The 14,096-nt window shown below is 35.7% G+C and overlaps 1 protein-coding gene across 2 annotated transcripts in view; it reads right to left on the bottom strand.

Moving 5' to 3' along the window:
- Nucleotides 1-14,096, bottom strand: part of KIF5B (kinesin family member 5B) — a 42,240-nt gene that overhangs the window by 15,294 nt on the left and 12,850 nt on the right. For both annotated transcript variants that reach the window (XM_075492512.1, XM_075492513.1), the window contains exons 8-20: nucleotides 13,309-13,433; nucleotides 11,502-11,606; nucleotides 10,923-11,068; nucleotides 8,880-9,028; nucleotides 7,329-7,522; nucleotides 6,448-6,516; nucleotides 5,112-5,318; nucleotides 3,051-3,194; nucleotides 2,223-2,411; nucleotides 1,202-1,319; nucleotides 790-851; nucleotides 550-659; nucleotides 266-367 (exon numbers count right to left, since the gene is read on the bottom strand). In XM_075492512.1, the coding sequence (XP_075348627.1) occupies nucleotides 266-367; nucleotides 550-659; nucleotides 790-851; nucleotides 1,202-1,319; nucleotides 2,223-2,411; nucleotides 3,051-3,194; nucleotides 5,112-5,318; nucleotides 6,448-6,516; nucleotides 7,329-7,522; nucleotides 8,880-9,028; nucleotides 10,923-11,068; nucleotides 11,502-11,606; nucleotides 13,309-13,433 (1,720 nt within the window). The remainder of the gene's footprint in view (nucleotides 1-265; nucleotides 368-549; nucleotides 660-789; nucleotides 852-1,201; nucleotides 1,320-2,222; nucleotides 2,412-3,050; nucleotides 3,195-5,111; nucleotides 5,319-6,447; nucleotides 6,517-7,328; nucleotides 7,523-8,879; nucleotides 9,029-10,922; nucleotides 11,069-11,501; nucleotides 11,607-13,308; nucleotides 13,434-14,096) is intronic.

Raw genomic sequence — 14,096 nt, 5'->3', positions numbered from 1 at the left:
GCAAATTGAAAAAGTTAATTACTCCAACCTATAGCATATTAACAAAGAAAAAGTTGTGGCCTTCCAATCTTTCATCATTTTACTTCCAATTTTAAATATTAAGGCAGTGCAAAGGTTTTTAAGAAGTTAAGTTCAAGAAGGCTCTGGAGCCTATCTCTTTAATAAGCATATCATACAGTGAGAGCCACTTCATCATATTAAGTCGCTAGTTTTTAAAATGTAAGTGTTCCCACATGCATTTGTTTTATGCGCAATTATCACTTACGTAAGTTCATGCAGTTTTCTGCTTTTTTCCTGATCAGTTGCTTTCAACTTCTCATGCTCAACTCTAAGACGTTCCTGTTCAAGCATCATCTTCTGGTTTTGGCTGAACACAGAAAGTAAATATTACATCAACTGAACCTGTCAGACACGACGTTCAGTAAAGCAACACAAGTTAGAAAGACACTGCTTGAGGAAACCTTGCCACTTCCCTCCCACCATACTGTGCTTCTGTACTCACACAGTCCAGAGACATTTGGCACTAACAAAATAATGACAATTACTTACTCTTGTAGTTCAGTGATAAGTTTCTCTTTTGCATCAACTTCATCCCTTAGGCTACTGATTTGTTTCTGGTGCGTCTCACGATGACTCTGAATTTGCTGTTCCACAGCTTGCTATTAGAAAAAACAGCATGTATTATATGCTTTAAGAAGTTGCCATACCTCACTTTGTTTTTAAAAAAAACAAACCAACCAACAAAACAAAACAACACAACAAAAAAAACCCACAATGAAATTAACTTACCTTGACTTCATTTGCAGTTTGAACCTTATTTAAGTGCTCTTTCTCCATCTCATGGACTTTTTCTAGTAGGGGTAGAGGAAAGAAAAGAAAACACATTCCAGTCAGGTAACTAGGCGATCACAGAGAAAATAGTGTTAATTCCCCCTTCCTTCCCCGACACCTTAAACCTTGGAAAACGTCCCCTCTCACCACAAAGATCAATTAAATCAGTAACATCTTTAATTTAATCCTATCCATAGCAGTTCTTTCAAGCAGTAAACATGCTTTCCCATCAACTAATTCTACATGTTCAGTAGCAAAAAGCCGTTCTATAGCTCTGCCCTTCAATCTAAATAGAACAGAACAATTTCCTATTTATCACTATACACTTAAAATGGTGGTGGTGGGTGGGGTGTAGAGAGGCAATTCCTACCCTGTGCTCGGAGTTGAACTAATTCTTCATTAAGGGAATCCACAGACTCTTCCAGTTGCCTTTTTTTCTGTTCCACATTCTGAAGATATTCAGTCAATGACTTGATCTTGGCTTCGTGCTTGTAGAATGGAAAGATTAATTTACTTTGGGAACTAGGTATCACAGAATTACATCTGCATAAACAATTTATACTTATTTTTAAACAAGTAACCTGATCTCAAAACAAAAATTGTGCCAACTAAACTCTAAGAAGAATATGACTACTCAAGTAGATCTGTAATGTAGCCTCTAAGACAATGTATTTATTCTGGATTGGAACGAAATACATTTTTGGCTGGGAGAAGAGATGTTTTGAATGTTAAATACTATCAGAGGCAAGAGTCCCACTGTATTTAGAAGACTGCACTGAAATATGAATCTCCTGATTTAAAAAAAGATGACCATCTGTATGTAAAACAAAATATAGAAAAATTAAATTGCATATGTAGATCACAAATCTCAGAGTTTTAGAAGTCACTGATATTTTCTGTACCGATATTTGCTAACAATTGCATTAAAATGGCCTTCCTCACACTAGAATTAAATTTAACCTGCTGTGCAAGCCTACCGTAATCTTACTGTGCTATTGCTACCTCTCCCACTTCCAGCTTGCTGCATTAGTAGACAGAGTGCTCACTAGCCACTGCTTCTGTAAGACGTGTATTTGTAAAGGATCCTGTCATGGAGAACATATGGACCCTAGCATTTAATACAAATGCTACAAAAGTATTGTCGGGCTACAGACATATTGCAGAAATTCTGACATTCTGTCACACAATTACTCAGAAGCATCCAAACTGAAGAGTATTGAGGGTACAGCTGAGTCTTGTGGCTGTTTGATCACAATGTGATCGAGAAGGTGTCAAGAAGAAACTGCAACTTTTTTTAGGTGTCAAGAAGAAATTGCAACTTTTCCCCCCGCCTCAGCAGGTTAACGAATTAAAAAGAACATTTAAGAAGTACAGTGTAAAGAAATATTTACCTGTGAGATACGGAGCTGACAGGCAGCCAACTCCTTTTCGTTTTCTTCCATTTTCTTATTGCTTTCTGCTTGTGTGCCTTCTAACTGTTTGCAACGTTTCACCATTGTTTTTACTTCTGATTTCATTTTACTAATGTACAGTCTTGCAACTGTGAATTCCTCATCTATCATGCCAGTTCCCTCTGGCTGCTGAAAAGTGTGGAATGACACATTTAGAAAGCTCAGATAACGAAACAGAATTAAAGATGAGCTAGAGCAACTTAGTGCCCAACACACATCCCCCGCCTCGACTGATAATCAGAGCATTTACACACCAAAATGTAACTATTAAGTTTTCTGACTGATTATTTAGAAGTTTGCACAAAGGTAATGAGCCTTGAAGAGGGAAATACAGTTCACTATAGATTTCTAACACTGCTTACATTCTTGTCCTACAGTGATCTTCTAGACTTATCTTTTATTTCAGTTCCTCATTCCATTTTTGGTAAGTAACATCTTGATTGCCACTGTAGGTCAGCATTAGATTTCCCAAGACAATGCTGTTGATTATGACCATTTCATATGGCAGTTTAACAGCATGAATGAAAACACTACTTCAGAAAAAAAAAAAAAATCATACCTGTTCTTCATTGTCTTGGCATAATCAAATTCTATTTGGGACCTGGTAAGTCACAGCATAAGCAAGGAATAAGCTTATGCCCAAATTATTAATATATATGAGGCTTCCTATGGTGGTTATTTTCACCATACTAAGAAAACTGACCCCCACCTATCCACAACGTATGTGCATAATAAATGGCATTGAAAATTGCACGGACTAATTCTTACCTTGACATCATTATTTCCTACCGCAATTCCTATCTCTGCAAGATCTTTTAGTAAGGAAGCCATCATCTCCGTCGCTCGTTTCTTCTGATGGTTGGTCATTTCTTTAAGTTTCTGAAGCTCTGCATCTATACTGGCTAGAGTGACCTACGGTAAAAGAATTTACACTGTAATAAACAAAACACACTCTTGTTTTTAGAACTAGTTTCATATTATTTATTTAAATACAGCAACACGTGGTTGCCTACTGAAATGTCCCATTTTTATGTCTAAAACCAGACTGGTATCAACCTATGTGAATACATCATATAGTAATAATTTAGAAGTCCTAGAGTGACAGTATTTCTTCTGAAAGAAATGTAGAGTACTGGGGACAGAGGCCTTCAGCTCACAAAAGACTATCTTACAACTCTGCAACAAAATTCATGTCAACGTTGTTAAACAGCAGAGTTATATATGGTTAAATATTGCAGAGGATTGCATTTATAGGGAAAAGATGCATGGACAACAAATCAAACACTTTTCACCCTATTTTGGTAAAGGAAAATTAATTTCATTTTTACCTGCAGAGCTCTTAACGCTTTCCTACTTGCAAATCAAAAAATGGCACCCAATTCTGGGAGTTCATAAGTACTACACTTACTCTAGAGCAGTTTTTCAGCTAGTTTGAGCTGCTGTGCTTGTAATGGCTGCAGCTCAGCAGCTTGCATACTCAGAAGTTGTCTGCTCTTTGTTCTCCAGTTCTGCCAGAAGTTTTACAGCAGGAAAGTTTCAGCCAGTGATGCCAAAGGATGGTTACTGCATGGGTTAGCTGTGACAGACTGAGAACACTGAAATGTCTTAATTTTACTACATCTCAGAACAGTTGTTGCTTTCTCATGGATTGAGTTATTCATGACACTCAATGGATGTTAGTTATAATATCTAGAATAACTTGATTATCTATAAACTAATTAAAAACAACAACAAAGCAAACAAACAAAAACCCAAACCACATACTTCAGAATCATACACACATACAGCTAGCCTATTCCACCAAATTTTAAATACGGCTCATAATAGGAAGACCAGACATCATCTGACTTTCAGCCAACCTTAAAGTGATGTAAGTTACCAATAAGGATTACTCAGCCCAGAATACTTAGAAGTTTAAAGAGAGATTTCATGATCTTGTGAACAACAATTTTGATGCCAGTGTTCTATCTAGTCAAATCTTACTAACTGAAAATTGAAAGCCACATTCACTAGAAGACCCAGACCCACTCAATTTTCATCTTCAAGAACAGAGAAGAATGAGACTTGCACCATCACATATTCTGTCTGCAATGCCAGCAAACAAGCTGATCCTTTCCAGTACTTAGAATTTAAGGACAGTGAGTAGAGTATTAACTATTTAAAACTGATTGAAGTCTGCCAAATAATTGGCTACCAAAACTGTCAGTCAGTTCAGAAACTATGCAGGTATGTGAGGAGGCATATGGTATTCATCCTGTGGAACTGATTCTGCATCTGTACTTTAGCCAGGGTGATCTGGAATATGTCCTCAATGTTCAGGACTACTCCTTTCAGAAAGTAAAATCAACTGCCTATTTTTGAAGGCACCAAGATAAGTTATATTCTACATGACATAAATACAGCATGCAAATACACATTCTTTTCAAGAAAGGCTATAGCATGCTCAGTGCAATTTCAAGATTGGAAGGAGCAGATTCTTAAGTGAAGATTACCCCAACTGCACCAGAAAGACAAACAAAACTGAGTCAGATCACCAGCACGTAATGAAAATGTTCAATTCTGATATCTAGGATTTCTCTGAATACTCTTTAGGTAGTAAAATGCCACAGGTACTAAAAAGATGAGAGCTATCAAGGTCAATATTCACTGTGCATTTTTCTGAAGCTTACTGGTTTTAGAAAATCATCCTTTGCTAAAATTAAAGTTTTAGACTTAAGCTCCTGTTTTGCCTTGTGAAAAAACCTTTAAATGACTTCAAGCAAGAAATACAGGTAAAGCAAGGAAAGTTACATTGAAGACTGTCAGTAATTTCTTATCCCAATTTCATACCGATTTTTGATTGAGTTCATCACTAAGCAGTTCGTATTCCTTTGCCTTATCTTCTACTTCCTGAGACTTCTGATCATAATTGACAGCTAATTCTTCAAGGGCTTGTAGCACCTCTTTCACTTCCTCTTTAGAGGCATCATTTTCAGCCTGAAGGCGATTCAACTCTGCTTGCAGGTTGTCTTGGTCCCGTCTGGTTGATGCTAGAAGCTGCAACATTGATAGAGATTTATTTAAAATTACAACAACAAATAATCATCAAGAAAATTCCATGTATAAGTTCAATCTTATTAAAGCTGTTAGCTACTACAATAGCTTGTATCTACATTTTTAGTGTCTAGCATCATGCAATAAGGATGCTGAGGACAGGTACAGTGAGAGTATAATGAACAATTAAAATTATCATCTATATCCATAGTTCTTTAGCCTTTGAAGTATTTTCAAAATGGAAGTGATTACAAATCAAGACACATAAGGACAGCAACTGGAAATGCACATGGAATATTGCAACTTCTCAAAAAAGCCACTGAACACTACTCATGGTCTGAAATTCTCAACAGGCTAGGGACTGAACTTCCAGCATTTTAACACTTTTAGCTGCTGAAGAATAACTAGACAAAGTGAACAGTTGCTAAAGAGGCAGATTTATTTATTTAAGTAAGATTAAACAGTAGCTCTAACTTCCTGAGTCCTCAAGCCATTTTTTTCTTGTCATGTACACAAAGATTTTTTTTTTTTTAATCTTTGCACTATATAGAATTATTTTCTCTAATATCTTGGCTAAATGAAATTAACAATTTCAGTATTACTAGGTATTTTCCCCATTTAATTAAGTTACATCGCTGGCAACATGTGCATACAAATAATTTGCATATTCTAGCAAGTATGATGAAGTATTCTGGCAAGTACTTCCCTTTTTCATTACAGGCCATTACGTTTCCCTCCTCCCCCTTCTCTCTCTCTGCATAGCAACTGACCAAAAGTAAACCTTAAAACAGATTTCTTACAGTAAATCAAGGTATCTTCAGTTTTGACAAACTGCTAACTTTGCATGGGGAAAACAACTGCTGATGTCTTTGTATAAAATATTTCAATTCCTTCAATCTTCATGGATACTTAAGGTTCAAGTAAACTGATTTAAGTTTAGCCATTAGCACAATGTAAGTGGGGGGAATGAATAGGCAGAGCATTTAGATAAGGAATAAAAGAGAACTATTGTACAGTAGTAAGCTGACATTCTACTCCCTGGTCATAAACTGTGACCTATTCAGAACGTCTCTGATAACTTTAAAGGAAGGACAAACAAAAAACAGAATAAAGATGCAAGAGTGAAACTCACCTCTTCCTGATCCAACATTTGTGTTTTCAGTTTTTCTACTAGTTGGCTCTGCTGATTAATTTCTTCATCCTGCAGTAAAGTAAGACTGTGTTCAATAAACTGACAAATACCACTCAGGAAAAATAATCTAAGAGATAGTAGATGTTAGACATCTAACTTTTCCATATTCTGAGACAATTATACAACTGAAAGCAATAAAAGTAAAAAATAATCCTTTGGATTTCACTGGCTGATTCATAAAGCTCTTAACCTGGCATGTACGTGTAAAACACAATGCTTCAAAGACAAAACTCTTATACATGTACTTTTGCAAGTCTTCTCCATGTTGTTCTAACTTCCAAGAAACAATTAAAATTTAATTAAAAGATTTTTTTCTCTCTCCAAATGTAGTACTACTGCTTAAATTTAAAGTTATGCTCAAATAAAAAAATGCATAACATGGAAGTAAAAACACTGCTGTCTTCAAATTACTCATTTTCCTGCTTTCTCATTATTTTCCTTCTTCTGGTACAGTATTATTCCAAACAATCAGCTAGGAATGTTCTACACCCAGAAAGTAGAAATACCATTCAAGATTCTCATTAACTTTTTCTTCCTAACTTTCATTTTTATCTTGTTTTGTATGTACTGATACTTTCATTTTCAGGACATTTTTTAGTAGTTTCAGCAAAGGAGGGAGAGCAACTAAGCAAGGATGCTCACTTAGCACCAGATAAGGCAATTTTGATTTCTCTTAATCAGAGCTCCAGAATTAGAGTAGGCACTCCCAGGAAGTATTTAAGCAATCTGTACTAACAAATGAAGACTGGCAAATTGAGTTTTACATAATATAGTTAAAGATACATTTCCAAGAGGTCTTACATTAAATAAGAATGGTATACCTTGTCATCCAGTTGTTTGTATAGTTTGGCAATTTCTTCCTCACATTTTCTTCTCTCAGCATCAGTGAAGTTGCCAGTTACTCCAATTGTGGTAGCTGGTTTATCATTAATAACAGTAATATCCTTGTCCACTGCAAAAGCTTCTAAGTTGGCCTTCTCCTTGTCAAACTGTTCATCAACTGGTACAGTCTCCCCTTAAAGAAAAGAATACACTCAGTTTTAGTACAGTCAGCCATGATGTATCTTGCACAAACTTAGCCTTGAGAAGTATTATATACTCCCTAGTAACAGTACTGCTCCACAGTTAATAAGCGATCAAGTTCACATGATTACATGGTAAAAAAACTTACCACTCGATCACCCAAACTATCTCCTGCTTACCACAGAACTTTATATTTCACCCAGTTACTCTGATATGAGCTCCAAATCTCACATCAAACTGTATCTTCTAGAAAGGCACCTAACTTGCCCTGAAGACAGAAAATCCTTTCTTTCCCCTTGGCAGTCTGTTTTGCTAGGTAGCCATATTTACTTTTAAAATTGCTTTGCTTCTAATTTAAAATATTTGTTCAGTTACACTTTTATCCTTTTATGTTCATTAAGCCCTTTCTGATGAGAACACTTTACTAACTTCGCACAGAAAAATACCACACACGCTAATCAAGGCACTTCGCTGGTAAACTAAACTAAATTCCTTAGCACCTTATTACAAAACATTTTATGCAGTCCCTGGATGGTATGGGCTCTTTCAAACACTCCAATATCTTGTGTCAATATTCTGGAAGAACTGTACTTAACATTTCAGGTGTGGCCTCATACCATCTCTATAAAACATTTTAAAAAAAAAGTCACATCCCACTAAACTTACTTAAATGAGCTTACTTAATTTTTCTCAGATTTACACCAGGATGTGGTGCAGTTATCTACAAGATTGCAGAATCATCTTCTGTAGCTGCTGAACTCCAGAATACATCTGTAAGTATGACCTATGTTCCTCCTTTCCTGAATTTAAGGCTTCATATTTAACTTGCATTTTGCCAGACACTTCAACAGGTAAGAAGTCAATTATTCAGGAAGAAAAGATAGGCACACATTCTGTACTGTCAGCAATTTTGGATTTTGTGTCTTTTTTTGCCTATTAACATGCTTGAGTTTTAAACAAAGATAAGATCTTGTGATATTGATTTGAATTAGAAAACCAAGTCACAGGAAATTTTACTCAGTTTCTGCATTTACAATTAATATCATTTTTTTCTCCCCCAAAATAAAATTTTTAGAATGTATGTAACTAGTTCTGTAGTAAACTGAGTGTTGAAGAACCTAATACCAATATACTTCCAGACATTTTTGCCATTATGTGATTATCAGAAGTTGTTCCAGTTGTAATATAGTGAAAAATATGAAGTCCCCATGTGAACTTATTATCCTAGCTTTAATATTCCTACTACTCTCTTGCATAGTGTTCTTAGTTATTTTTGGTATCCTGAATACTAATTCAGTGTCTATTGTCTTGCCTAAAGTTTGCAGAACAAAAATATAATTGCTTCTCACCATTCCGCCATCTGTTGAGTTCATTTTCTAGCCACTGTATGGTGTTACGCAGAGTCTTGTTTTTCTCTTTTTCCTTCTCATACTTTTTCTTCCATTGTTCTGCAGTGAGCTCCACGTTGACGCAGACTGTGTTCTTAATGGTCTTTGCTCTACATAGAAAGAGCAAAAAGCTCTGAAACTTTTTTTTAAGACAAGAATTAAAGGCTTTTAAATAAAATTTCTACATATCACTGGTGAAAGTGTAAACAATTCCAACCTCTTCCAAAAACTTATTTCTACTCCCTGCCAACTTACTATTCTTTCAATTGGATTGATACAACTGTTAATGGACAGAGCAATACAATAAACTTTGGGAAGGCTGAAAAATACCAAGCTGGTTCAGTTGGAAAAATTCAGCTGCATATTTTCTTCTGAAAAAATTTGAGTCAGGACAGTGCACAGCTTTGAACAAAGGGCAGCATTCATCACACCCAGCAAACATTTCTCCAGTGGAGAGCATAATACTTTGAGGGTGTAAATCATCAAGCTTATTTAAGAAACAGCCCATTTCAACCTAAAAATCCAGTTGTTGGATCTCTGTTAACCAAAAAGGTGTACAAGCTATAAAGTTCAGATTGATTGTCTACATTCAGTCAGGTGAATCTCATCTGAACACATTAGCTTTGGAGATGAAACTACAGGCACTAATAATATATCTTCATGAAGTTAACATATAGTTTTTACTTTAGTGCCATACCTCAGTTACCTCAGTAATTCTTCTATATAGTCTCCTACTACCAAATACCCCACCCCCCACAAAGATGAAAACAGGAAAAAAGTTTAATGGTAGTTAGAAATTCCCTCCCCCCCCCTCAGGACTCCTATAAGCATCTTTCTGCAAAATCTTATTGGGACTGATTACTACCAAAAGCCACATGATTTCCTACTAAGTTATGGGATACTTATCTAGCCTTCAGTTACTACAGCTGAGGGTTTCAGCATAAATTTAACTCTTCTAGAAGGCTGAATTAATATACCAGACTAACTACGGTAGCTGAGATAGAAGCATACTCTATTTAAACTCCTGAAGAAGTCAAGACCATAAGGCAGCGAAACTACATAGCTACAGCTGGAAGACATGTCCCAATAGCTCATTCAAGAAATATTAAGAGGAAAGGACCTCCTAGATTCTAAAAGGAGACCAAAAAATCTCCTCTGTTGCAGAATGCAGTCACTACTCCACACCCACTAGCTACCCATATTCTGCCAGGTTTTTAAGAAGTTCTGAAGTCATCTAGTCTACCTTCCATAATAAAAATCTTCCCTGAAAAGACCAGTAGAAAACTATCTTGTTGAACTAAAGTGGAAGAGGTACACTAACATAGAAGACCAAATGAACTAAGTGAAATGCTGACAGCTTTTGTAATGCGCTCCAGTAAATGAAGTTACTAAATCTAGTGGTCAGGAACTGGAGTATTACGATGAAGCATTAATAGAGTGGCAAAGAAGAGATACCTAACAAAATACCAAATCTAAAATGGGTACTTATGAATTCAATTACAAATGACACAGGAATTTAGAAGTATTAACTCAAATGTTACTGGAATGCTAGATACAGGAAACAGAACAGAAGATGTAATTCAGCACACTGTCAGAAAAAGGCTGTCAGAGGACAGGCTCTCCCAGCACATAAAGGATTCAACTTAACAGGGCAAAACTCATTCCTCCCTCCTTCCACTAAAAAAAAAAAAAAAAAAAAGAAAGAAAGGAAAAAAACCCAAAAAGTATTAATTACCCTCCAAGACTACACATTAAACTGCATTTTGTACCAAACTATACGCTGTCTTCCTGGAAATACACAGTCTTCAGGATCCTGCCCACTTTAAGGATTTTTATATAGATACAACAGATCACGACACTTAGCCATGTGTGCACTGAAGAATTACAGAAAGTAAACATTCCAATTAGTTTGGTTCAGGAATCTTAACAGAGTAACTTACTTACTTCTCATTCTGCATTTATTCCCAAGCATAGTAAGAACAAAATACTAAGTCATTTACTCACCTTTGGCCAAACAGAAGAGTAGATTTAGTTTCAGATTCATTGTATGAAGACGGAGAACAGCAAATAACAATAGTGGTTCTGCAATTACCCCCTAGTGAATCTTGAAGGATTCTGGTCATTTTGCTATCACGATATGGAACATAAGTCTAACAAGAAAATTGTTAAACAAATCAGTCACAGTTATTCAGACACATTATTTAATTTGTTGAAATAAGAGCTATGCTTTTTCTAGGTATAATTCATTAGAAAGACGTTAAATTCTACTTTAATTCATAAAAAACAAGACTGAACATGCATGGGATGACATAAAATTGTACTTCTATGCTTAGTAACTTCTAGAGTACAAGAAAACTGTTAGTATGATGCTTAGGTCCCTCAACATGAAATGTAACTTTATTAATCATCAGTGTCAATACAGTACAAGAGTAACGGCCATTTGCAATGCATTGATGCAATTGCATTAGCTTAAAAAGACTCCACGCATATCCCTGAGATCAGTAAAGAATTTCTGCATAATATCATTTTCAGAGATGCAAGCTTTTAACCTTGAAGAACAAAAATACAAAAGAGAACACTTACACTGCTTTCAGCCAAAGCCGAGATGACATTTCCAAGAGCAGACAAAGACTTGTTGATGTTCTTAGCCTCATCCAGCACAGCACCTTCTGCTCCAGTTTTACTAACCTATACAATATTTCAGTAAATTATTAAATGCATCTTCAAAAAACACCTTCCACATTTAATATAAAACTTGAGTAATTTTCCTGCTGTTAAGCCAGTCTTCCTGACTTTGAGTTACTCATAAACAAGTTGGATTAGAATAAGCAAACTCCTCCTCAGAGTCTTTCCCTGATTCACCATCAATTTTTCATTCAAAACTCAGTGTTTGAAGATGTTTCCAATTTTTTAAACTGAAGTGCATATTTTCCCTGCAAAGTATGCCTTTTCATAAAAGATAAGTGTATAGTTAAAAACTTCTATCAAAAACAACTTCAAAAGTTGTTTGAAGTTTGTCAAAAAGTTTTAATTCCTTAAAGTAAAAGCAGATAAGTGTTATGAATAATTTACAATATCAAACCAAGAGTTAGAACTTCGTCTTAATAAGAAAGTCTAGATACATTTGTCCAGAGGTCATCCTTAAAACAAAACAGAAAAACAACAATAAAAACAAACAAGCAACCAAAACCCAAAGAAAATCCCACAACAACAAAGACACCAACAATCAAATCCCAAACAAACCACACACTACCACTCTCCCCCCACCACACCCCCCCACAAAATACAGCGGAGTGTCTATATTAGCAAGAATCTGTGAGAACAGATTTTAGAGGCTGAATCTGACCTACGTGAGTGCTCTAGGAACTTAAGCAGGTATCAGCAGAAATGCGAAAAAATAAATCTACCCTGACACCATTCTATTTACCTTAGCTCTTCTGCCTTGAGGGCTGAATTTTACTTAATAGTTCTATAGCCCTCCCCTTAGTTTTCTTCTCACCAAGCTGTGGTCATGACTACAACTAAACCCAACCCTTTAAACCCAGCCAAGACAAGGCATCAAAAAACCTCATGTATTTCAAAAAGACTGGGAGAAGCGCAAAAGCAAAATTTGACATAAACAGTGAAAGGAACAAAACTACAGAGAAAGGAGACCTGCAACCCAGCCTTTTTCTTTAACGTTGTTCTCACTTCAATGCTTCATTTCGTTCTCATTAAAAAAAAAGAAAGAAAGACCACTACTAAGAAACACATTTCAGAATAAACACAGGATCAGATAAAACAATAAGGCCATAGAACAATGACAGGAGGAAAGACAACAGCAAGCAGAAAGGACTGAAAAAGATGTGGATTACCGCAGAAGCAAAGATGAAAAGAACATAAATCCAGCTCTTAAAAGGCTAAATTAGAGTCTTTAAGTGATACAGAATAAGCTAAATGGTACATATTTCCTTCCCTGCTTTAAACCACTGCCACAGGAAAGCAAGCTGTCATTTTAAACAATGTTAATCAGAATTTCAAATTAAGAAAATTGGTCCCACTAAATAAGAAAATTCAGGTATTTCACATCCATAAAACTCTTTTTATTCCAGTACCTGGCTACCCAACACACCTGTACATTTTTCTGCTCTCACAGATACCGAGACTAAACTCTAACCTATTTCCCCACCCTATTCCATATTTACAAACCCTCACTGCAGAAATGCAGATCAGCTTAAAGAGGTAGTATCTCATAGCCAACCCAGACTAGGATTCAGAAACCACATTTCAAAGTCCAAATTAAAACACTTCAGAGGTGACAACTGAACAATCAGTATTACATTAATGTAACATATTTGATTGTAAAGAATAACTGGAGTTTTTCAGAGCAGAAAAAGAAATTTAGAATTACCTTTTCACTACCTGCCAAGTCCACAAGGTAAAGTTTTCCACTTAGTTTCTGTTCTGTTTGAGTATTCTCTTGTTTTACATTAATGAGAAAAATACTATGACTTCGGGAGCTGTGTTCATTCATATCTATAATCCAAAATATATAAATTGTCAAAAATAGTTGTACAACCATACTAACTTAACAAAACAGTATCTTCCCACAGTGAAGCAACAGATCTAGAGCTAATGAAACTGTACAGAGTAATCTCTCAATGACAATAAAACTAGAGGCAGCAAAACCAATGGTATCGTCTAATCGAGTAACAAAGATCCAGTCTCCCTTGGGCTTCTATTAATACCACATAAGCTCACTGATAACATTTGTTAGCCTGTCAACTATGGATTTCACACGTTTAATTTACTTTATTAGAACAGAAAGCACATTTACATTCTGATATACAGAACATTCTTTTTTTCTGTATGTATCACAATGTATCACATTTTATCCTTTTGTGAAAATTTGAACTAGATGGCCATAACCTTTCACCCCTTTCTGGTTTAAATACCTCCTGCTCCCTCTGCTGTGAAACATGCAAGGTAAACAAGACTTACTGAGTTTAAAGTATGATTTTAATTCATTAACAAAATTTAAGCTGACTGCAATCTGGATGAGAAAGTCTGCCTATTTCTTCTTCCCTTTAACCATAAATCCCTCACAGGCCTAAAAGGGCCAGCTTATTGATGCCACAGAAGCAGCTCAAGATAGAATAATATCCTTCTACCCAAATTTCTGCTATTTCTCCATTACTT

Source organism: Mycteria americana, chromosome 2 (genome assembly GCF_035582795.1).
Source record: "Mycteria americana isolate JAX WOST 10 ecotype Jacksonville Zoo and Gardens chromosome 2, USCA_MyAme_1.0, whole genome shotgun sequence".
Lineage (NCBI taxonomy): Eukaryota > Metazoa > Chordata > Aves > Ciconiiformes > Ciconiidae > Mycteria > Mycteria americana.
Note: the sequence above shows the minus strand (reverse complement) of the source record. Positions and strands in the feature narration are given on the sequence as shown.